At 46.1% G+C, this 21,454-nt stretch overlaps 1 protein-coding gene and 1 non-coding gene across 3 annotated transcripts; both read right to left on the reverse strand.

Annotated features, from left to right (window-relative positions):
• Positions 1-207: 207 nt before the first annotated feature.
• On the reverse strand, positions 208-13,201 carry MYNN (myoneurin). 2 transcript variants are annotated; one of them, XM_054166631.1, is made up of 8 exons: positions 13,095-13,201; positions 12,068-12,366; positions 9,433-10,235; positions 7,754-7,913; positions 6,907-7,085; positions 6,577-6,660; positions 6,109-6,195; positions 208-4,010 (listed from the first exon to the last, which is right to left on the reverse strand). In XM_054166631.1, the coding sequence occupies exons 2-8, from the start codon at positions 12,331-12,333 to the stop codon at positions 3,742-3,744; spliced, it is 1,848 nt and encodes a 615-aa protein (XP_054022606.1). In that variant the 5' UTR covers positions 12,334-12,366; positions 13,095-13,201; the 3' UTR covers positions 208-3,741. The 2 variants fall into 2 exon arrangements, with proteins under 2 accessions (XP_054022606.1, XP_054022605.1); XM_054166630.1 differs by having other exon boundaries at positions 12,068-12,361; positions 13,095-13,138.
• A 525-nt stretch (positions 13,202-13,726) lies between these two features.
• Positions 13,727-13,799, reverse strand: TRNAV-AAC (transfer RNA valine (anticodon AAC)). The gene has a single exon. It is a non-coding gene; the product is annotated as a tRNA-Val (tRNA).
• Between the last annotated feature and the right edge of the window lie 7,655 nt (positions 13,800-21,454).

A 21,454-nucleotide genomic window follows, 5' to 3' on the forward strand; every position in this document is an offset into this window, starting at 1 on the left:
TACTTGATTGCACTCAAAGTTTTTGTTTAATTTAGTTTGAACAGACCCAAAATGTCTTGTATGAGATAAATGAAGTGTTTATGGCTGAGAAAATGTAACAAACCCTGGGTCCTTCCCACAGGGTGCTGGGATCATGCTCATGGAGTAGCCTGTGCTTCCCTCCTCCTTCGCCGCTACCCCTCGCAGTCACACGCAGGAGACACCAAGTGAGGGAAAATTACAAAACAACTTTATTAAAGTCTAACATAAACCACTTCAGGCTAAGTATGTACAACTCCCTCCCTTCCCAGGGGATTATAAAATTGAGAGTTGAGGTATATACAACCAACACAGGAAAAAAAAAAAAAGTATATACATGAAAGATACTTCAAAAATAATTTAACCGAAAAATCAGTTATTAGTCCTTATCTGAATTTCATTCTGCAAGGCTTATCAATAGCCTCTCCAAAACCACAGCCCTGAAATCCTTGGCAGGGGGCTCATCTGTACTTGACAAAAGATTTTGAAACACATCCTTTCAGAAGCTGCTGTGCTTTGTGCCCTTGTGAGGCACAGATTTGGAAGCAAGTGTCATACAGGGAGCTGTTCTCATGTAACTATTTCCAAATGGCCAATTCCGAGATTTCTGGGTGCAGATTTTCAGACAAAACTTGCACCAGCTTAAGAGCAAAATTGACTGAAACAGTACTGAAACAGCTGTGTGACAAATCATGCCATTTTCTCCAAATTAATGGAATTCTTGAAATTTCCTCTTTCCTTTTGCAGGTAGGTCTCAAGATGTCTGCCTCAAAAGATTCTGTGCTTCCCCACATAAATCCCTCACAGAAATGATCAACACTGTTAAAAACCTTGTACCTCTCCAAAATGAACTCAGAATCCTTAAGCCTAGGATTGGATGTGCAGCTGATTTCCATGCATCTAGTGGCAAAAGGTACAGTACAGACCTGCTTCTTCAGGTCCTGCAGCACCCAGCCTCAACACACCTACAAGTATTTATATATTTTTATATATATATATTTATATATTTAAAATCTATATTCTAATAAATGAATACAGTTCATAGAGCTCACACCTCAGCAGCTGAGATATCTTCACAAAAGATGAGGATTAAAAATCAAGACTCTCAGATGGGGACTCAAGAGTGCAGGGCACTAAATTATTGCTCCAAGACCAAACTACAAGCCTGTGTATTCTAGTAAGAAAGGTTAAAATTGTTGTCTTGTAAAAAATAATGATTATCTTCTTGTCTATAAAGAAAACTAAATGACTAATAAAGGAAGTGTGACTGTTATAAGTATCTTAACAAATCCTGTATAAATCTAAGCACTGTATTTGTTAAAAAAGTCTGAAATCTAAGAATACAGTAAGAAGCTATAGCTTTAGGAATATAAAAACAGTCCAAACAAACACTGTTATGGAATGCATCTTCTATGTAGGAATGTAATTGATTTAAAAGTATTTTTTTTCAAGAGCTAGTTCTCTCTTGTGGTCATTCCCCCTGGATACATTAACCTTCAGCTACTTCTCCTCAGAAAACAGCAGCATATCATTAGTTTATCTTCCAAAGCTGTTTAAACATGAAATTTATCAGTTGTATGGCATTGTTCTTCAGTATTCATGACTAAGCCTATCTCTGTCCCTATTTTCAGAGAGAGAAAGTAAAGAGGAACCTTAGGACAAGCTACACAGAGTTTGCTTTTTTATACAGAGTCAAGATCCTGATCTTTGTGGTTCTTCAGTCTTAGCAGGGCCAAGGAATCCTTCAGGTGCTACATCAACAACAGAAGCTAAAAAAAGGGAGGAGGAAAAGGGGAAATGCCAATCAAACAGATAAAAGTACCAGAGAACTTCATCCATTGTCCTTTGCCAGCATGATGAAGAACATCAGCTGTTCATAAATGCTGTAGTACAGATAAGCAAACAAAATAAAAGTGAGGCAGGAATGGCAAGAATTCACTCCCGTGGACAGAGTTAGAGATGCCTGCGGTAAGAAGCTCCTGGTGAACACAGTCATACTTCTTGCTGTCCATGCTGGACTTTTTCAGCACATCTGCCACGTATCAGAGCATAAAATAAGATCATCAAGAAGCAGAGTTTTACACATGCCACGCACTAAGATGATCAACAGAAAGAAGCACAAGGTCTGTTACAAGTACAAATGTAGGAAGAGAAAAAAATAATCTACAGTCATGCTCTGGAGTCAAGGGACCTCTTGCAGAGTATTTAAATGAAATCCTACAAGAAAATTTTCACAAGTCTGTTTAATTAAGGTGCAGATTAATTATTACTCCATGTAGAACAGAATCAGCTAAGAGGTATTGCCTGTGCTCTTCTATGTATCAGTGACCGGACACAAGGCATCAGTGGAAATAAAATGCTAGCACCAAGTAATTACCAACAAACCATCTCTTTAAATGCATTGTTGGTAGAGTATTAGAACTACTGGATGATTACTTAAATAATACTTATATCACATTATTGGCACAAACTGGCAAAATGGAGTAGAGAAGTACTCCTGTTGTCACTCAGTCTTTTAACTAAGGACCCTACCAAGACACTGAAGTGTTGCTTTTTCAAAACATACATGGCTAGTGATGAACACACCTTGATAGGTGTCTTGCTACATACCAGTTTGTGCAGCTACTATGGACAAGTGAGGTGAGGGGTAAAGCAATACATAAACACTTAGTGAAAACCAATCAGCCCTACTCTGACAAACCCTTGCCTGGAAAAATATCAGCCTGCTCTGTTGTGCTCTTCCATAATGCCCACTCGTGTAGCATTCACTTCTTGTTTTCACAGTGAGAGGCAGGATTTAGTTTTTCTTTTGTACCTATTGTCTAGCACAAGAAGCAGCACTACCGTCAAAAAAAAGAAAGGATTCTGAAGCCATGACTCGTGCCTTGATTAAGCCAATGCATCTTTTCATCTCATCTGCTACACATGCGCTCCAGCTCTCCTTGGTGCCAATGTTGCTGTTTGTGCCAAAACCAGGCCGCTGTAGGGACGTGAAAAATGAATCTGGGATGGGATGCAACAATGATGGATTCATTTGAAAAAAACAAAACAAACCAACAAAAACAAAAGAAAGAGTGCCCTGATGGAAAGAATACTCCTCAGTATCTATGCCATTAGAACCCTCTGACTTACCACACCACAGGAAAAAAAAATGCACAAAACTTTCTTTCCCTGTGGTCAGACTTGCAGCTGAAGGCAGCTGCTCTGGCAGACAGCAGTAACTGCAAGCACCTCACCAGAGCACCGGCCTACCTTCCATCCACCATTCTACCACCGTGGAATGCAGGAGTACAAACTGGTTGCTACATTCAACTTCTGATTTTCCCCTTAGACCCCTGGGTTAATGCTATTAACTATCAAGTATGGCTTCGAATGTCTGTTCTCAAGTGACGCTGTGACATATCAGACCAGCAGGAACATGGAAGGAGATCTCCAAAACACATCAACAGATTGAACAGAGAATTCTTAAGGCAGGTGATGCTGGAAAAGAATTGTCTCCTGGAAATCAGTGTTAATTGCAAATAGAAGTTTGATTGTAGACTAGGACAATTCAACAAAGCCTGAAAGACAGCACTGCACAACGGAAATGCCTGACAAGTGGCTTCACACAGGGGAACAAAAACAACGGGTCCAGTTCAAAAATTGTGACTGCTTGCTTGATCCTGTTTGTCTTACCCAACATGTGCAGGTTCACCACCAAGGGACCCTGAAGGCTCTGCACTGTCAGTACAACTGCTGCAAGAAAATAAACTGAGGTTCTGAATAGCCAGTCACAGCAGACCTTAGCAATGTTTCTGATGAAGGAGACTGACTGCCCGTCACGGGAAGCAGCATCTGATGGTCTTCAGTCCCAATGGGAAGAGGAAGTGCTAAAGACATCTCAGAGGGTTTCACATCTATGGACTCTGATAAAGGACTCTTCTGATTCTGGATGGATTCTTGTTCATTGAAAGAATTATCAAGTGCATTAGAATCAGGGGAAGTCTCAGATCCTAGGGGGTGAAAAAAAAAAAGAAAGAAATGATCAAAAGCTCCTGTGAAAATTCTGCAAATTCCCTTTAAAGGGACTGTCAAGACAAACACTTGGTGTGTCAAAGGCTGCCAGGGCAGCTGGGCTCTCTGTGGCTTCAATGTGCTAGGAGCTGTGGATATAATGCAAGCACTGCAATCACATCCTCTGCTGCCTGCAGCACCACAACTAAGACACATGATGCATTCTGACTTGAGCTCCACTTGGCAGGGTATGGAAGATAACAAAACCTTAACATCTGAGTAAACAAAGGAGCTTTGGGAAACATTTAATTATGGAGGTTTCCTTGAGATTTTCCACCCAAGAAAATCCAAACCCCACAGCCACATCTAAGCATTCTCTTAGTAACTAAGACAGCAAAGTACATTATTTATCCAGAAGAAAACATTTGTTAACTCCATTCCAGCAGGAACTGACAGTTTCTCTCCAGTCACTTGAGAAATGATTTTCCATTTCCAACTGAAGTCACTGTCAACAGAGTCCTTGCTGCCCTCCTGCTGGAATACAGCTTGCCATGAAGCCATATCGATTATCTGACCCTTCCTCTACCAGTGTGCTCCAAAGCCTATCGTTTCGGTGCTGAAGCCTTCCCATCTGCCTTCTTTCTTGAGAGCTGCCCTTCCTTAGCAGCTCACCCAGCTCACAGCCCCAGGCTCTGCCCAGCCTTCTTGCTGCTGCTCTCACCTCACCCTTGCTTCCACTGCCTTCCTGCTGCACTACGGCCTTCCTAAATAGGGCTTCACAAACTTCTGACATTCAGAGATGCCTCTGCTTGTGACTCTCATCTTCATACCCTCTCCCAACCCAGACCTACATAGACAGAGGCAAGGGAATTATGGTTAACAGACTTGAGAGATGGACAGATAACAAGGTGTATGGAGCCAGTGTGGAAGAGGCTGAACACCTCTGTCCTTCATGCCACAGGTACGTAATAGATGTCACATTTCTTCCTCATCAAACCCTGGTATCTAGAATAGGAATTGACAGTGTTTGTAAAGTCTTTATAGAGCAGTTATCACAGCTGGGAACCTTTTGCCAGCTGTCTGATCTTGTGTGCTTGCTAATCCAGCTCAGACTTGGATTAACATTGACTGCACAGATGAAAAAAACCTCATCTTTCACTGTTACAAATATTTGTGCCTTCCAGATGTCAAGTAATTTTGGTATCCAATATGCCTTGTTCACCTCAGTTACTAAACTCCTTTGACACAGTCAGGTTCAGACTACACCTTCTAGGACAGAAAGTAAATATTCACTTGCGGTAACTCCTGTCAGCAGCAATCTACCTCTATGTTGCTCAACAACTGTTTGCTATAGCAATGGAAATGCTTGGAAATTTGTCTTTAAAACATCTACTTCATTATTTTAAAAGGTTGGGTAGCTCTGAAGTGGATGCTTTTGGCTCTCATGAGAGTAACTATCCAAAACCACTTTTTTTAAAACATTTTTAGGCCTGGATGAGAAAAAAATAAAAAGCAAAAAACCAAACCAAAACCAAACCCCAACAAGCAAACAGAATCAGCCAGGCTGGAAAAGACCTCAGAGATCATCAAGTCCAACCTATCACCTAACACCACCTGACAACTAAACCATGGCTCCAAGTACCTCATCCAATCCTTTTTTGAACACCTCCAGGGATGGTGACTTACCACCTCCCTGGGCAGCACATTCCAGTGGCCAATTACTCTCTCTGTGAATAACTTTCTCCTCACCTCGAGTCTAAACCTTCCCTGGCACAGCTTGAGACTGTGTCCTCTTGGTCTGGTGCTGGTTGCCAGGGAGAAGAGACTAACCCCCACCTGGCTACAACCTCCTTTCAGGTAGTTGTAGCGAGCAATAAGGTCTCCTCTGAGCTTCCTCTTCTCCAGGCTAAACAACCCTAGCTCCCTCAGCCCCTCCTCATAGGGGTTATGCTCCAGACCCCTCCCCAGCATTTTTGCCCTTCTCTGGACAGGTTCAAGTATCTCAATGTCCTTCTTAAAATGATGAGCCCAGAACTGGACACAAAACCTTACTGACAAAATACTGAAAGTTTTTTTTCCTTTGCACAAGGAACTCACCTGTGTGAACTTTTGTTTTGTGCTTCTTAAGGTTTTTTATATCTGTGTAAGAATTTCCACACATTTCACAGATAAATGGTCTTTCACCTGAAAAAAGTTGGTTTAGCAAGTTAGAGCAATCTTGAAATAGAACAAAAATACAGTTAAGAGATGTGGGGAATGGATTCCAATGCTGGATTTTAAAGGACAACTTTGTTACTCTGTTGTCTGTGTTCAGGAGAAAGTTGTTTCCAGAATAATAGATGAAAACAAAGCAAACCCCCCTAAACATTAGAAGTAAAGCCATGCATCAACATCTACACTGTCAATTACAAGGCAATTACAAATAAATTAACAGATATTTCCTTCAAATTACATTCATACAGCTTCATACTTTCAAGCACAGCACAACACGGTGTGGTTTAAAGGCAAAAGGCTAAAGGTAGAGCCTTATTTATAGTGCAGGAAGCAGCCTATCTGGAAACTGACCTGTATGGGACCGAAAATGTTTATTGAGCTCTCCAGAGGAAATAAAACTCTTTTCACAAATGCCACAGATATATGGCTTCTCTCCTAAAGGAAACACAAGGAGTTTGTTATTTCAGTGTATAAACCAAAAAACACATAAAGAACAAACCAAAGTGAAACAGAGGTAATGTCCAATGGGAGAAAGAGCTCCCTGAACTGGAGACAAGAAAGGAGCTGGTCGACAAATCGACATCTGGAGTTTTTGGGCCATCACCCATCTCCAGCCCTCTGCAGAACAAGTCCTCCCGTGCCAGGCCTGCTCTGGCACCGCAGGGCTCTGTCCCCCCTCACCTGTATGTTTTCGGGAATGGGTGATGAGAGAGCTGGAGACAGCAAAGGCTTTTCCACAGCTGTCACAGACGTAGGGCTTCTCCCCGGTGTGGCGGCGCACGTGGTAGGTGAGCGTGCTGGCCTGGGCGAAGCGCTGCCCACACCGGTCACACACGTAGGGCTTCTCCCCACTGTGCTTCCTGCCAACCAACACAGGCATCAATGAGGCACTTCCTGGCAGGAAGGGAAGCAGCACCCATGCTAAAGGAGTTTTCCTGAGGTAGTACTTTATGCCAAGTTCCTTGTGCTGATGCTCTGTGAGTTTGGCTCCGAGTTAACAGTTTATCACAGGGTGAAACTCCCCCTGGGAATCGGCACATCTGTGATTCCCACGGCAATTGAACCGAATGACAGGCCCTGCACATGCAACATGCACCATGAGAACTCAGCACGTTCTGCACTGCAGGGTGCTGAAAGAGAAAATGATGACTCCCAATGAGGGAACATAATTCCTGCTTCTGCCAAAATAAATGCAAGAGAGACTGCAAACAGTGAGAACTCCTCTTACCTGCATCAAGTCTCTCCTCTTGGTGCTACAAGCAGTTCAAAACAAAACCCAACCCCTCCACAGCACTGTCATAAGGACATCAGTGCCTCAGCCATAACGTTCATACATCACAAATCACTTCCATAGTGTGCAAGTGCATAGATGTACTTATCCTGTTGTGCAGCATGGGGGAAGACCCACAAAAACCAAAGTAAAAACGGCCACATTCTGTGCATGTGTAATTCTTGCTCACAATGGACTAAATGATTCTGTGTAGTTAAGCACACAGATAAGCATTTGCAGGATCTCGCTTTAGCCTACCTGGCATGGATCTTCAGATTGCTTGACGTTGCAAACTGCAGGTTGCAGACATCACACTTGTATGGTTTCTCCTCTCCATGGTGCATCCGACTGTGGAACACCAACTGGCACTTCTGAGCAAAGCCTTTGTCACAGAGTTCACATTTGTATGGCTTCTCCCCTAGAGGAAAACAGAACCTTTGTGCTTTCTGCACTTGTGTAAGGAAGCTTCCCAGTCATCTCCTGACCACAGTTCAGGTGTCTGCCCTAATGCTTCTTAGAGACAACATCTTGGAACATCCTGTAATCAGTCCATTGAAGTGGAATGTGCTAGCAGTACAGCAGACAACAGAGTATTTTTTATGGGGGGGGAAAGAGTTATTAGAATTTTTAATAGCACCATTTCCTCCTGAGTTTAAGAATGTCACTACCACATTTTCAGACTTTCTGGGGATTATGTCTCATCATGATTTGAAATATTCAAGATAAACAACCACTAATTGTCTGCTTCTTGCCTGTCAAGTAGAAACAAGTCTTCAACCTACAGGCTGGTGCTCACTACCTGTGGAATGCTACATATACTCCTCTGACTGTGTTTTCAGTGGTCACTAGTCTCATCACACAGAACCTCTGGTTAGTCAGCAGCTGACTGTATCTGAAATTCTCCCCCAGGGTTACAGCAGGAGCAAGGTGTTCTGCAGCTGTACATCAAACACCTCCCACTTCACCTCTCTACATCTTTACAGCTTCCTGGAAAGAGCTCTACTGCTGGCCCCTGCTGAGTTTTCCAAAGAGGAAAAAGAGCAAAAGTAAACATTTTCTTTTGTCTGATTCACTGTTACTTCAGAATTCTGAATGCCAGCTACCAAAGGAAGAAAACTAGGTAAGCCAGGTCCCTCTGCTGCTTGCTGAGCTCAGCACAGCACCAAAGGCAAGAGCAGAACAGCAGCTACACCAGATCTTATGAAGAAAGAACTAACCCAGCACTGCCTGTCATCTCTAAGGAAGAACACACAGAAAGACAAGCACAGTGCTTCTCCCCTACACCTTTCCAGGCTCCAGCAATTTGCTCTTCATCATCTTTTTAAGTCAGATGTTGTCTTAACATTTAAGTATTCAAAGCTGGTTTCTTTTTGATGCTTTGTCTAGTAGCTCTTGATACAACACAAACTTCTGCTAATGATATTGATTGCAGAGATCACAACACCATCACACATTTCAGCTGCACATTTTACTAGCAAAAATCCCAAAGGCTGTAGGCATCCAGCCACCTCCCCACCTTTTTGGAATACCTTAAGGAGAAGTTACCTACTTGTCACAAGATCACATTTCTTTGCCAGCTTTTGGGGGATTGGTAAATTAGGACTTTAAGTTTTTAAAAAAGCAACAGAAATTCCAGTATCAAGTACAATGAGTTTTTCATGCTCTACTGGCAATAGCTTTTGGCACCACAGAGTTAAAGGGCAGCAGCTTTTCTGAGTCTTTCCAAAAACCAAGATGCTCACACTAGTGAAGTCCTCTCTGGCTACTGAAAGTATGATGCTGAACTGAAAAAAGCTGACATATTTAATGCTACCAGGATACAGGTACTAGCTCTATGTGTACCAGCAGCACACAACATTTCAGGTCCTTTCAGTCCTGTATTCAGAGGCTGTGACTCCAGGTCTTCGCAGCCCATGAAGACAAGACCAGCAGCTTACCTGTGTGAGTCCTTACATGTGTTTTCAACTGATTGCACTGGGTGAAGGCTTTCCCACAAAGCTGACACACGTAGGGTTTCACTCCTTTGTGTATTCTCATGTGCCGACGGAGGCTACTCGCTTCTGAGAAGACCTTTCCACAGGTGTTGCACACTGGCTTGGCTTTGGAGTACTTCTGGTCCAGCTCTTCTGCTGAGCTCTCCAGCTGGTAAGCATTCTTTTCACTGGCTATGTTAGACATGCAGTGCTCCTTCAGCGCACAGCTCTGCTGGGGCTTGCCCCGCTTCTGTTTCGCTGCAATGGTCTGGACCAGGATATCCTGCGCTGCCAGCGTTTCGCTTTCCACCACAGATGCCAGCTGTAGCTCAGAGTTGTCACTGCCCTGGGCAGCCTGCTCCGTGATCTGGGTGGCCAGCTTGTTTGCATCCAGAAACATTGCAATGGACGTGTTCTCGGTCACGTCGTTCTGATACTGCACAGATTTGTTCTGTAGGCTTTTGGGGGAGCTGAAGTTCTTCTTTCGCTTCTTTGGCTGAGGAGATTTCTTTTCTAGAGCTGCTCTCTTTGCCTGTGGTTGAACCAGCTCTGCAGCAGCAGTGTCTGCTTTCTCCCGGCTGTTGTAATCTCGGAGAGTCAGAAGGCAAGTCTGCTGGTTCAGTTCAACGTTCCCAGTGATGCTGGATGTCTCTGTGGAAGAGGGATTAGCAATAAAAGCAAAGTCTTCCATCTTGATTTTGCATTTCGTGACCACTTCTTCTACTTTGAGATAGTCAGCAGCCTGGTGGATTTCTTTTACATTCCAGCTGCAAGAGAACAAGACCTGGGTGATAATATTCTGGACAAAGAAAACATCTGTTCTATAACCAGGTACCAAGTAGAGACAGCAGAGCTGCACAACACACTGTCAGAATAGGGAACTTTGAGAACACATACAAGGAGATCTAATTTCTCAGTGCTGCTAGGCACTCAGTGTGACTGACAAAGCCTCACAAAGCCATGGCCCATGCCCAAGTGTAATCTGCAGATCCACAGGACTGAGAACGTTATTTTCACTCACATGCTTTTTGTTGATTATACACCTCTGATTGTACAGCGGTGAGGCCACACATGATGCTGTTGGTCCAAAAAAGCTTCAAAATCATAGCACAAAGAGACAAAACACGAGAACAAAATGCATAAACCACCGTTCTCTAAACTTTCTGCCAACTTGCAAGGAGCACATTCACCTCAGCAGTCCTGTGAGGCAGGTACTGATCTTGCTTTATAAAATGATTTGCAAATTTTGTATCAGCTGAGTACAGGCAACTTTTACACCAGGGAAGTCCTCAATTCAACCCCTACACTTGATTTTTTCAGTTCCTGCAACACAAGCCTTGTTGGTTTAGAAAAGAACTGCACTGGAAAAGGTGGCAACATGTACCCTCAATGCATTTATGGAGTTATGGCACTGTAAAGAAAGATGAACAGCAAACAACATCACTCTAACCATCTAGTGCACAGTAAAAGTAATTTAACAATAAGTAACTAGCCACAATTACTCTGTCCATGAACAGAACTGGATTAGTATCTTGTATTACACTAGTGCCAAGTTCAAAGTACACCCTCCTGATGTCCACTGTGCACCCACCACCACAGAAGACACCAGACAGCTGCAGCAGTCACCTAAAGCGATCCCGTACAAGATGATGTGTGCACATGCAGGTATCATCTTTAGTCAAACAGTTCTCCCTGGGTGAAAAGGGTATTTTCACCTTCCTCTTCCCTCTGACATCTTAATTGCTCTGAAGGAATCCACAAACACTCTGTGGTCACAGACCCATGAAGAACAGCATGCTTCTGCTCTGTACACTGCATAGCTGTTACACTGCTCTGGTGCTGTGGGTACTTGTAGCTAATCTAAAAACCTCCCCAACCTGCATATTTGGGCTGGAATCATAAGAGTGTGAGCTTCCAAGCTCCAGTAGAAACAAAGGGTTTGAAACTGGCCTTTGACACAAGGAGTAAAAATCCTGGCCTACGTGCTTCTAAGTAGTCACACATCCCTCAAGAAGAATAATCACATTCTTTCACAGAGAAAAACACTGCAAAGGATCCTGTGTGTGAAGCAACACAACAGGCACAAACCCCGTGCAGCAAGGGGGAGAAACACTTTCTGTGAGTCCTTTTGGGCACTGTAATACAAGACTTACAGTAACAGACTTTGCAAATTCTAACAAGCCTGACTGTTAAAAATTGTGCTTATCCTCATCTGTCCTCAGGGTTCAGTCTTTATCACAAAGTTTCTGTGTGTTCTCTGCAAAAGCAGACTCCTACAATCCAACTTCAGAAAGAATACACCTGTCCTTCCCTCTCCTGGTAGCCATGCACAATGTTTAATCCCTTCCAATCCAGACAGACAGACTGGGAGACTGAAACTATCAATCACTGAAGTATCAGACAACAGACCATTGTTTTGGCACTCACGTCTCATGTGACATTTTAAAGCAGATAAACAGATGATCTTCAATCTGTCAACATGTACCACAGCCACAATTTGTTCTTCCACAGCTAATTACAGAAGACAAAAAGATCCAGCACTGCCTTAACAGAAAGTTTATTGCCCTGCTCTCTTCCCCCTTTCAACAGTGTGCGTTACCTGTCAAGGTTTAAGTTTCCTGTATAAATAAACTCCAGGAGTTTTTGGAATCCATCAGCTTTCACTTGAGTCTGGTCCAACACGACGTTGTTGTCAGATGCATCTCTGTAAAATGCACCAAAGTACTCGCTGAAGGAGGCCAGCACGTTCCTGTGTGCCTTGAACTGGCATTCCCCAATCACCACCGTGCAGTCACACAGGAAGCCAGCTTCTCGCTGCTTGTTCAGTCTCTCTAGAAGGTGCTCACAGTGATGGGAATACTGCATTTTGATAAGCAGCTGCAGCCTCTTTGTTCTGATCTGGGAAAGTGGGGAAAAAAAATATTTACGTGTAAGATTTAACTTTCTTTCCCCTTTAAAAGCTTAAGTTAATGATTACAAAAGAGTCAGTGTCCAAATCCATACGTGATCACTGCAGGACTAGTGGTTCAGCAGCACTTTTGTACGAGCATAGTGGAATGGGTGGATCCTTCTTACTTGGGGAGCTGCTAATTTTAGAGGCAGAACGAGGGACAGAGGGCAGAGACTACATAACTCCCCACGCAGTTTAGAGGATTAGCTTGTCTAAGCTTATGAGCTGTCATGTCAAAACTGGTCTCCGTGGAGCACTTTTTCAGCAGCGAGGGACCCGGGGCTCGGACCGAAGTGCACTTAGGCGGCAGAGACCGCTGCTCCTCCGGGCAAGGCCCTGCTTCCGGCCGCAGGGGAAGGACACGGGCAGACCCCAGGTGCAGAGACGACCTGAGAGGACACCAGAACCCAGAGGGAAGGACTGCCTCGGCGCCAATGCAACAAACAAGGTGCCGGCGAGCCACAGGGGCCGAGGCCCGCCCCAGCCCGGCCTCGCCGCTGGACGGGTCGGAGCCCGCAGCGCCCTCCCGAGCCACGGCTCACGTCCGGGCCTGGCGGTGCCACCCCCACGACCCCCTGCCAACCCTGGTCCCAACGCTTCCCACCTCGAAAGCCGCTGCGACGGCGGCAAGGCCGCGCCGCGGCTGGCAAGACAGCGGCGGCGGCGCCCCACGCACCTGCGGAGGGGAAAGGAAGGAGCGCCTTTGCCTCAGGCCGCCATGTTCTGATGACGTCTCGCACGCCGCTTCCGGGATAGGGCTTCCGCTGTCCTGCTCCTGGGGTCGCTTCGGAACTGAGGGGCGGCGGCGGCGGCACCGACGGCAAAGGCGAAAAACGAGGGCAGGGAATGAAAGCCACGACCTGCCTCGTGAGGCAGGGAACGGGCAGGCCTGGGCTGCAAAGAGCTTCCTGGGAGTGTCGGGGAGGCGCGGACTACAACTTCCACGATGCAGCGCGCCGTAGCAGAGCCAGCCGTTAGCGCGGCGATTCGCTGTGCATGCCAGGAGGTGTAGGCGCCGGACGCGGGGCCTGCGGGGCCGTAACACCGGCCCTAGGGTCGTAACGCCACGGGCAGGCGGCTGGGAGTAGATCCTCGCCCTGGATCTGTGAATGAATTGGGTTTGATGCACTTGTGACTGTTGGTGCAGCCGCGTGAAGGGTTCTCGCGCTGTCCGTGCGCACAGTTAGGGAGAACTCGGGGAAAGGTAATTAAGATCGTTGCGCTGCGTCTCGCTCCCACCCCGAGGGGCATTCGGGTGGGGTTATTTTTCAGGCCTGGGTGAAGGAAAAACGGAAAACAACGGGCTGCTGTTTCCGCCCGGTTTCGAACCGGGGACCTTTCGCGTGTTAGGCGAACGTGATAACCACTACACTACGGAAACGCCGCTTGGGAGGGCTTTTCTTTTATCGCTACTGATACCTTCCTGTCCCCCGACCTTCTCGTCCTAGTCCTGTTCCACGTTTACCCAGGATCTGCATGTCCATGGAACCACGTGCTGACAGCTCCCCAAACACCCCCAAAACTCCCCGCAGCCGGCCTCCTCCAAGGGCCTCCTCTCCCTGCTGCAGAGCCGGCAGGTTCCCCCCACAAGCTGTGGGGGTGCTCCAAGATGTTATCTCCTGCCCCTTCTCCAAACATACTAAGAGTAACAACATTAGTGTGAACGACAAACTTTCAGATGGTATCTTTCCTAAAATGCTGTAGTTTATTTTCAACACATCTGTAAATAAAGAGCCATACCCTTGGTTAGTATTTCACACCAAAGTGTCATTCTGAAACAGTGTCATTTAGACCAGTCTACCTCCTGCTGCAGATACAAAGGCTGGAAGGCCATTAATGAAGCACATACATGGAGAAAGATACTGACAAAAGGAGCTGCAAAGCCCAGGAAAATGAGAGGAGCAGAGTATGACTGATCAATGCCTGCTGGTGCCAGTGAATGCAGGTGTGATAAGCAGGGCGAATGAGGCTGCCAAGGAGAGAAGCAAAGCACTACAGTTCCTGCAGGAACAAATCAAGGCAGGTTCAGTCCATGTTTAACAGAAATGAGAGTGAGACAGCCGCAGCCACGGGGCATGAAGGGAGTTGCTTGGCACTGCAAGCCTTGCAGTGCAGGACATTGCAAAGCAGAGCATGCAGGCAAACTAGGAGCTGAACACACAGCACACTGTTACATGGGGCAGCATCTACTTTGCAGACCCCTTGCTGCAGCTGGAGTTTGGAAAATGGTGAAGTGACCCATCCTCTTGGATTTTCTATTACACCAAGCACTGAAATGCCTTGGAAGAAGTGTTAGCAAGGATCTTAGCTCTGCCATCCTTTGCAAACAGAAACACAAGTCAAGTCCTAGCCAGTGGGAGGGAGAGAAGGAAAAGCTAAGAGGAATGAAACAGGAAAGGCTCCAGAAGGAAGCAGTGACAGGGAAGGGAGAGGGGAAACAAGCAAGGTGGAAGCAAGCAGTGACAATGTTCTGTTGAGTTTCTCAGTGATGCTACTGCTGTCATCATGCAGAGGTTTCGAATAGCTGCAAGGATTTATGTGTCAGAGGAGCCACAAAAGAGCAATTGGGAACAACAAGCAGGCTTACCACTGCCTTTCATGCTTGTAACATCTCTCAGCTCCATGTGGAAAAACCCATGTGGGAATGCACTTGTGTTTAGTGGCACACCAAGATCACAAGATCTGTTGTGCAAATGAATAAAACATAAAATACAAACTCATTAGCATAATTTACAATATTTTCAGTCACAGCTTGACAATCCTTTACCTGGGATATCACCAAACAGACTGCCTTGACCAAAGGGGGATTTCTGGTGTTGCCATGGACACTTTGGAAACTGAAGAGTCCTTGTCCAGTGCCAGTATATTTTGTTTGATTTCTCTAGATACTCATGTCCTGGGAAGATGAGGAGGCTGTGGGGAAGAATGTCAGTGACAATGACCTGAAGATGAACAGTAGTAAGCAGACAGCAATTCTGGTTGATAACACTTAACCCACTACTTAACTGAGGGAAAATGACAGGTCTGCCCTGAGCACCTGGTGTCCCAGCTCTGTGTGACAGAATCTCATGATGGTGTCACACAATCTTTTACAGTGTACCAATCTTTGAAGGCTACTACTTGCCCAGTGATATTCTCCAGCTTTACCTGGATAGCTGTGATCTGAGCACCTCACAGAAATTGGGAAAGAAAGCACCACTTCACAAGTCACCACAGCTGAGGTGCTGCATCTACAAGGCATAAAACTGAAATTGTTTAATGTGCTTGAGCTTTGAGGAAGAGATGAACAAGAATCCTAATGAGGTGCAAAAGGCTTACCACCTCCCTGGTGAAATTGTAGTTTAGAATCAAAGGTTTTATTGCCTTGAAACTCTCTTTCACCCTCCTGACATAAGTATGGAATCATCAGATTGACAGGCTCTACTCCAGTTCTAGACAAATCATTGTGGTGATGTTGGGGTAAGGACTTACTTCCATTCCAGTTCTTTCTGGTGGTTTTAACCTCTTTCCTGGAATTAAGCTGAATGCTTAAACAAAGAGATAGTCTGTATGGTCCCAGCTGGTGTTAAGGTCAAAGGTAGTACTCCTCCTAACAGGAAGTTTTCAGTTTGAACTGGCTTCCCTGAATGCAGATTACCATTACAGAGTACAGGGAGGCTGAACCTAACATGGACCACATAGAATGCTTCTAAAATACATGCAATTTTATAAGACATTTCACTTAATAGAAAAGAATTTGACATTACAGCTACCTGGAAGCTAGTGTCTAGGGGAAAGCCTGTGTATGTAGCATGCCTTTTGTAAACCCCAACAAAAATCATAGCCTTGCAGTTACTTCCTTCTTAGTTCACAAACACTTCTTTCTAAAGAAGTGTCATGTATGTTGTTAAAGATTTTTTTAACCACAGTGACGTTGTGCAGTGTATGTACAACTAAAAGATCAACAGCTCTACACTGTTTCTTTGTATTCCATTGCATCAGCCAAAGCATGCAGCCTTGAAACACCTTGTTTTCCGTGGAAAACTCAAGGTCAAAAAGCAAACACACAAAAATTGTTTTGAGGAATATGATGCAGCTGAGGTGAGACAGCCCTGCCTGAGGTGAGTGCTCCAGGAAGCAGGTACTGCCTTACACAGAAAAATCATGGAAGAGATAAATGCTCTCTTCTAACAGATCACAGGGGGGCGGTACAGCCCTGCTTTGAAGGATCGAGGGTAGTTTCTGGGCCTAGCTCTTCACGCAGAGGTCCTAGACTGAGCTGAGCAGGGCATAAACACGGGCCCAGGCCCTAGGTCCAGACCCCAGGCCCCGCCCTAAACCGCAGGCATCAGCATTCATATCCCGGCTCCATGCACTAGACCGGACTCTGGATCGTGGATCCCAGGTTCTGGACCCAGGCCCAGGCATCACGTCCCGGCGCAGCCGGACTCCCCGGCCAGGCGCGCGCCCGGGAGCACATGGTGCGTCCGGCAGACAAATAGCCGCAGCATTCCAAACTCCCGCCACTCTTTGTCTTCCCCCCGCCCCTTCGCCCAGCCACAGCGAATAGCGGCGCAGAAGAGTGCCCTTCCGACCAATGAGAGGCGCAGTGCTCGTGGCTGGCGATGCTTTAAAAGCTCGGCCGGGGGGTGTCGCCGCGTGGGGTGGCAGGTGGGGAGGCTCTCGGGTAACTAACCCTAATGGCCCAGGGTGCACTCCCCGCTACTGTCCGCTGTTTTGTTCGCTGACTTTCAGCGGATGATGGGAGTAGCTTGGGGGAGGGGGGTGGGAAATAAAAAATAAAAAAAGGTCAGCGAGGGGCTCTCCTCACCTCCGCCATGGAGTCCCCGTGTAGCCCCCACTGCAGCCGGGGGCTGGCCGCAGAGGTTCCCGCCGCGCATCCCTGAGGCCGCGGTCGGCCGGCTCTCGCTAATGCCGCCGCGAAGAGTTCGTCTCTGTCAGCCTTAGTGGCGGTCGGGAGCGAGTGGGCTCGTTCCCCGCAACGGGAGACTCCAGCAGAGCAAAAAGGACGGCGCCCCTGCTCCAAGCGCCGCGCTCCCTTCCCGTGGGGCGCGTGCACCCGGGCTCGCTCCGACACGCTTTCAGCTGCTGGGGGATCGCGGCACCCCACTCCCCTCGCGCCCGGCCGTTAGGGCCGCCGCGAGGCGGCTCGAGCTCCCTGGGGCGGGCGGCGGTCGGGGTCCCCCCGCGGGGCCCGCCGAGAAGGAAGGAACTCGGCTCGGGGCGGTGGGGAAGCGGGGCCCCAGCGTCTCGCTCCCTGCCAGAGGCCGGGCGCCCACCGGGCTGGGCTCAGCGCGCCGCTTGCTCTTATCTGGGAGCGCCCTGCGGGGATGGAAACTTACAAAGGTTGAGTTTTGCGCACGGAATTTGAGAAAGGTTGAGTTTTCCCCCAGCTTAGAAGAAGGGAGACGGTTTTCTGAAACCATGCGAGCCTCTGTGTACTGGGAACTGGAGATAAATATTTGGCTGAGGTGTGGAGGAATGGATTGTGAAGGGGGAAAAGTGCCAGGGCTTGTCCCCAGCCATTCCTCTCTACATGGAGACTTTGCCCCTGCCAGCCTGCCTGTTGTATGCCAACCTACAGCACTGTCTTCCTGAAGGAATAATGCAGAGAGTCCATAGGGTGTCTCTCCCCAGCATGGAAGTAGACTGGTTATCTCAGCTGGTGGTTCTTTGCATAGGCCAGACCTTTTCTGTGTTTCTCTAGCCACTGTCAACCAGTCAGAAAATGCACTGGAAGTGGAGGTTAATGGACTGGAAGTGGAGGTTCATGCCCTATGACAGAAGCCAAAGCATGTACCGCTGCCCCACTACAGGTCTCCCCTCAGCAAGGGAACAGGCATGGCCCTATAAACTTGGGCTTGGGCATGATTCAATGTTCACGTTTTACCAACCCAGCAGTAATTTCCTGAGTGTTTGACCAGTGCCATCTTGTGGCCGCCTTCTTATTTTCTTTGCACAGAGGATGGGGGTGAACTTGGGTACTTCATTTAATTCTGCTTGAAGAAAACGTTCTGTTGCCAGAATAAGCGAAAAGAGTCCAACATCACACACTTGAAGATGTAAAGGTCGTTCCTGGTAGTAGAATCTGAAAGTTGCTCAGTAAACCCCATCTAGTTAAAACACAGCTGACTCTGCCAATGGGAAGATTCTTTGGGTTTCAAACAAACTTGTGTGTTTTCCTTGTTTTATCTTGTTTCTGAGCAACAGCTTTCACTTAGCATCAAAGACTTCATTTTAGACTTGCAACTAAGCTTGTGAAGCCAAGATATGTGCTTAGTAGATTTTTTTTTTTTCAAATGAAAAAAAAAAGACATTTTTTTTCCTAAACATATCAGGGTTTGTGGCATTTACAATCCCCCCTTTTCCCCACTGTCACTTCTGAAAGAGGCAATAAGCTTAAACTGCCGATTTTCTGAATGCAGGAAAAAGTGTTCTGCATATCCATGTGTCAGAGAAGGGACATTCAGAAACTGACAACTTGATCTACTTTTGGTTCTATTTATTTCTGCTGGCAAGGAAAACTTTGTAAGCTACAGTACTGTGGAAACTTCAAAACAAATGTAGCTGTTGCTCCAGCTTGCTACTGGTTCTGAGCAGCCTGCAGCTGCCTTCCTCACCCCGGTGCAAGTCAAAAGGAGGTGCTGCTTTAGGACTCTCTAAGGAAGCTCCCTGCAATTTCATCCCTGAAGAATTTAAAACAATTTCTAAGTGGCAGCCACCTTGATGTGTCAAAGATACACCATATGTGATGGTTCTTCTCTAAGAACTCAGCTGTTGGTGAGTAGCAGTTACCTGCGGGCGTCAGCAACTCATGGGATTAGGTCCTCCTCTGTGCCATGTTTGAATCACAAGGCATAAGTGGATTTTCTTCCCTGTGGAGCCATTGTTAATATTGCCAGGTTTGTTTGGCTTTAAAAATCTAATGGTTCATTTGAAGCTGGTGCACTGAGAAGTTTTATCATCAATGCTGGCTGTGATGCAGAGTGGTACAGAGGAAGGTGATGTTTGGGAGAAGAGGAGCACTTGTGCTCAAATAAAATTATGAAAACACATTACCGAGGTTCCTACTCCAGACCGGCATTCACATGGTTTGGGAGCTGGGATTGTGCATCCTGAGTGATGTGCTCTCAAGTGCTGGATGTCAGAAATTAACACCAGGTCATAAGGGGGGTCGTGTGACAAAGGTTTAGGTGATGAAATTTGAAGGATGTCTTGCTTGCCTCTGCTTAGGGTGAAGATTTTCACTGAGGTCAGTCCTATGACATTTGTCATATCATGTTGGGTATGTGGGAAGTGCTTTGACCAAAGAAGATAAAGCACTGTCCATCACCGTAGCAGTATGGAATGACTCCCCTGTGCTCTACTGATGTGCATGAGGTTGCCTTCCTTTTGCGTGGTCATTTTGCAAGTATGCTGTTTCTGAACACCCTTCAGTTTTCTGTCCTTGAGGGGATTTGCACCCTTCCTGTGGAGAACCAAGACAAAAACTCAGCATAATGTGGATGAGATCTCATAGAACTAACAGGGTAGCAGGAGGTGTAATATTGCCCTCTTCTGAGGATGTTTCAAGAGCTGCCAGATTTGGGGTTCCTGGGGAGGATGAGTGTACCTCCTGTGACCACATTTTCAAGTACTTTTTTCTAAGTATGAGATGGATGTGGTTTATTCCAGCTGTGGCAGTGTGTGGCATGCAGGGGTCTTGAGCTGTGCTTTACTCCTGGCTCTACCTTTCAACACTGTTACCCCTCCCAGTCTCAACAAGAACACTTTTCTGCACGCTGAAGAACTTGCTGTGTAGGAAAGCAGCAGTATTTTATCTTACAGACAGTGGTTTCAGTAAGCTGTTTCCACTTGACATTTTAGCTTTCTTGCATTAGTTTCAAGCCAGATGTGATTGTGTTGTATGTGATGTGCCAATGCACAACAAGCCAAAACGGGAGATTTACTTCCAGAGGTTTATATGCAAAGATGGACAGGCAAGTACATTAGCCCAGGTTCACACGTTGGTATGATGTTGTATGTAAATTTTGGTACACTTTGCTGCCTACTTGAAATGACCATCAGAAAAAAAAATGAATGTTTTCCCTTACTGAAGACTCTGCTTGGTATTTCCAGCAGTTGTTTGCAGAGGTGACAGCACATGCAGGCTGTGTGAGAACACTGCAAGCAGAGGTAGTGTTGAACTATGATACTGAATCTAACAAAGCAGTTCAAGTTGACCTTGCTTATGAGACAACAAAAGTGTCTTGAGGAGAAATAGTAAGTATCAAAGAGTAAAGAATGGTTTAATTCAAAGGCTGTTTAACCTCCGACAGGTCTGGCAAACATTAATAGAACCCTGCCCCAATGCTGTTTGTAGATTGCCTCAACGAGGGGGACTTTCAAATTGTGGTTGGATGTGGTATCTAAGGGTGTTTATCAGCAGGGGGAATTGAAGAAGCATACATCTCAATCATTGTCACATGGGTGACTTAATGGTAAAGTGAAGTCATGCAGTCAAATCTTTGTAAATGCTAAAAACATGGACTAAAGATGGTTTAAGTATACAACAACTTCCTGTGCCTTTCTTTGCCCTGTTCTCTGTTCGGCTTAACATACCCAAGCTGGGGAGTTGTTTCATCCAAAAAAAGCTTGGAGAAACCTACCCCAGGCAGTGCTAAAGCTCTGACACCAGAGCCTGAGAGGACAGCTCTGGGTCTTGGTACTGTGCTCGGTGATTTTGACCAGCTTGATGGGTTAGATCAGGTCTGTCTTTAAGTAGGAGTCCTAGACTGCTTTGTGTAGAAAGCTGGGAGGTGGCTTTACCTTCTGCATTTGCAATCTTCAGTTTGTGGAGGCATGGTTGTAACTTGTGCCTAGTGGTAACGTGCAGTTAAGGCTTTTTAGTGAGTCTTTTAATTAGTATGTATTCAACTCTAGCTGCGGTCGCTGGGGGAGCCTGGCAAACCCTCACATCTGAACAGAAAGAACAGTTGTCGATGGTTGGATTGATATCAGACCCAAAGGTGATAATGGTTCGAGAATGGAAAACAC

The sequence above is a fragment of the Dryobates pubescens genome, chromosome 13 (assembly GCF_014839835.1).
Source record: "Dryobates pubescens isolate bDryPub1 chromosome 13, bDryPub1.pri, whole genome shotgun sequence".
NCBI classification, from domain to species: Eukaryota; Metazoa; Chordata; class Aves; order Piciformes; family Picidae; genus Dryobates; species Dryobates pubescens.

Bases quoted from the DNA above. Each gene is read 5' to 3' on its own strand.
- MYNN (XM_054166631.1), bottom strand. From the start codon at position 12,333: ATGCAGTATTCCCATCACTGTGAGCACCTTCTAGAGAGACTGAACAAG. The intron at 6,661-6,906 runs GTGAGGGGGGAC...TGTTTCCTTTAG, and splicing joins CCATTCCCGAAAACATACAG to GAGAGAAGCCATATATCTGT. The intron at 6,196-6,576 runs GTCAGTTTCCAG...AACTTTTTTCAG, and splicing joins ACATTTTCGGTCCCATACAG to GTGAAAGACCATTTATCTGT.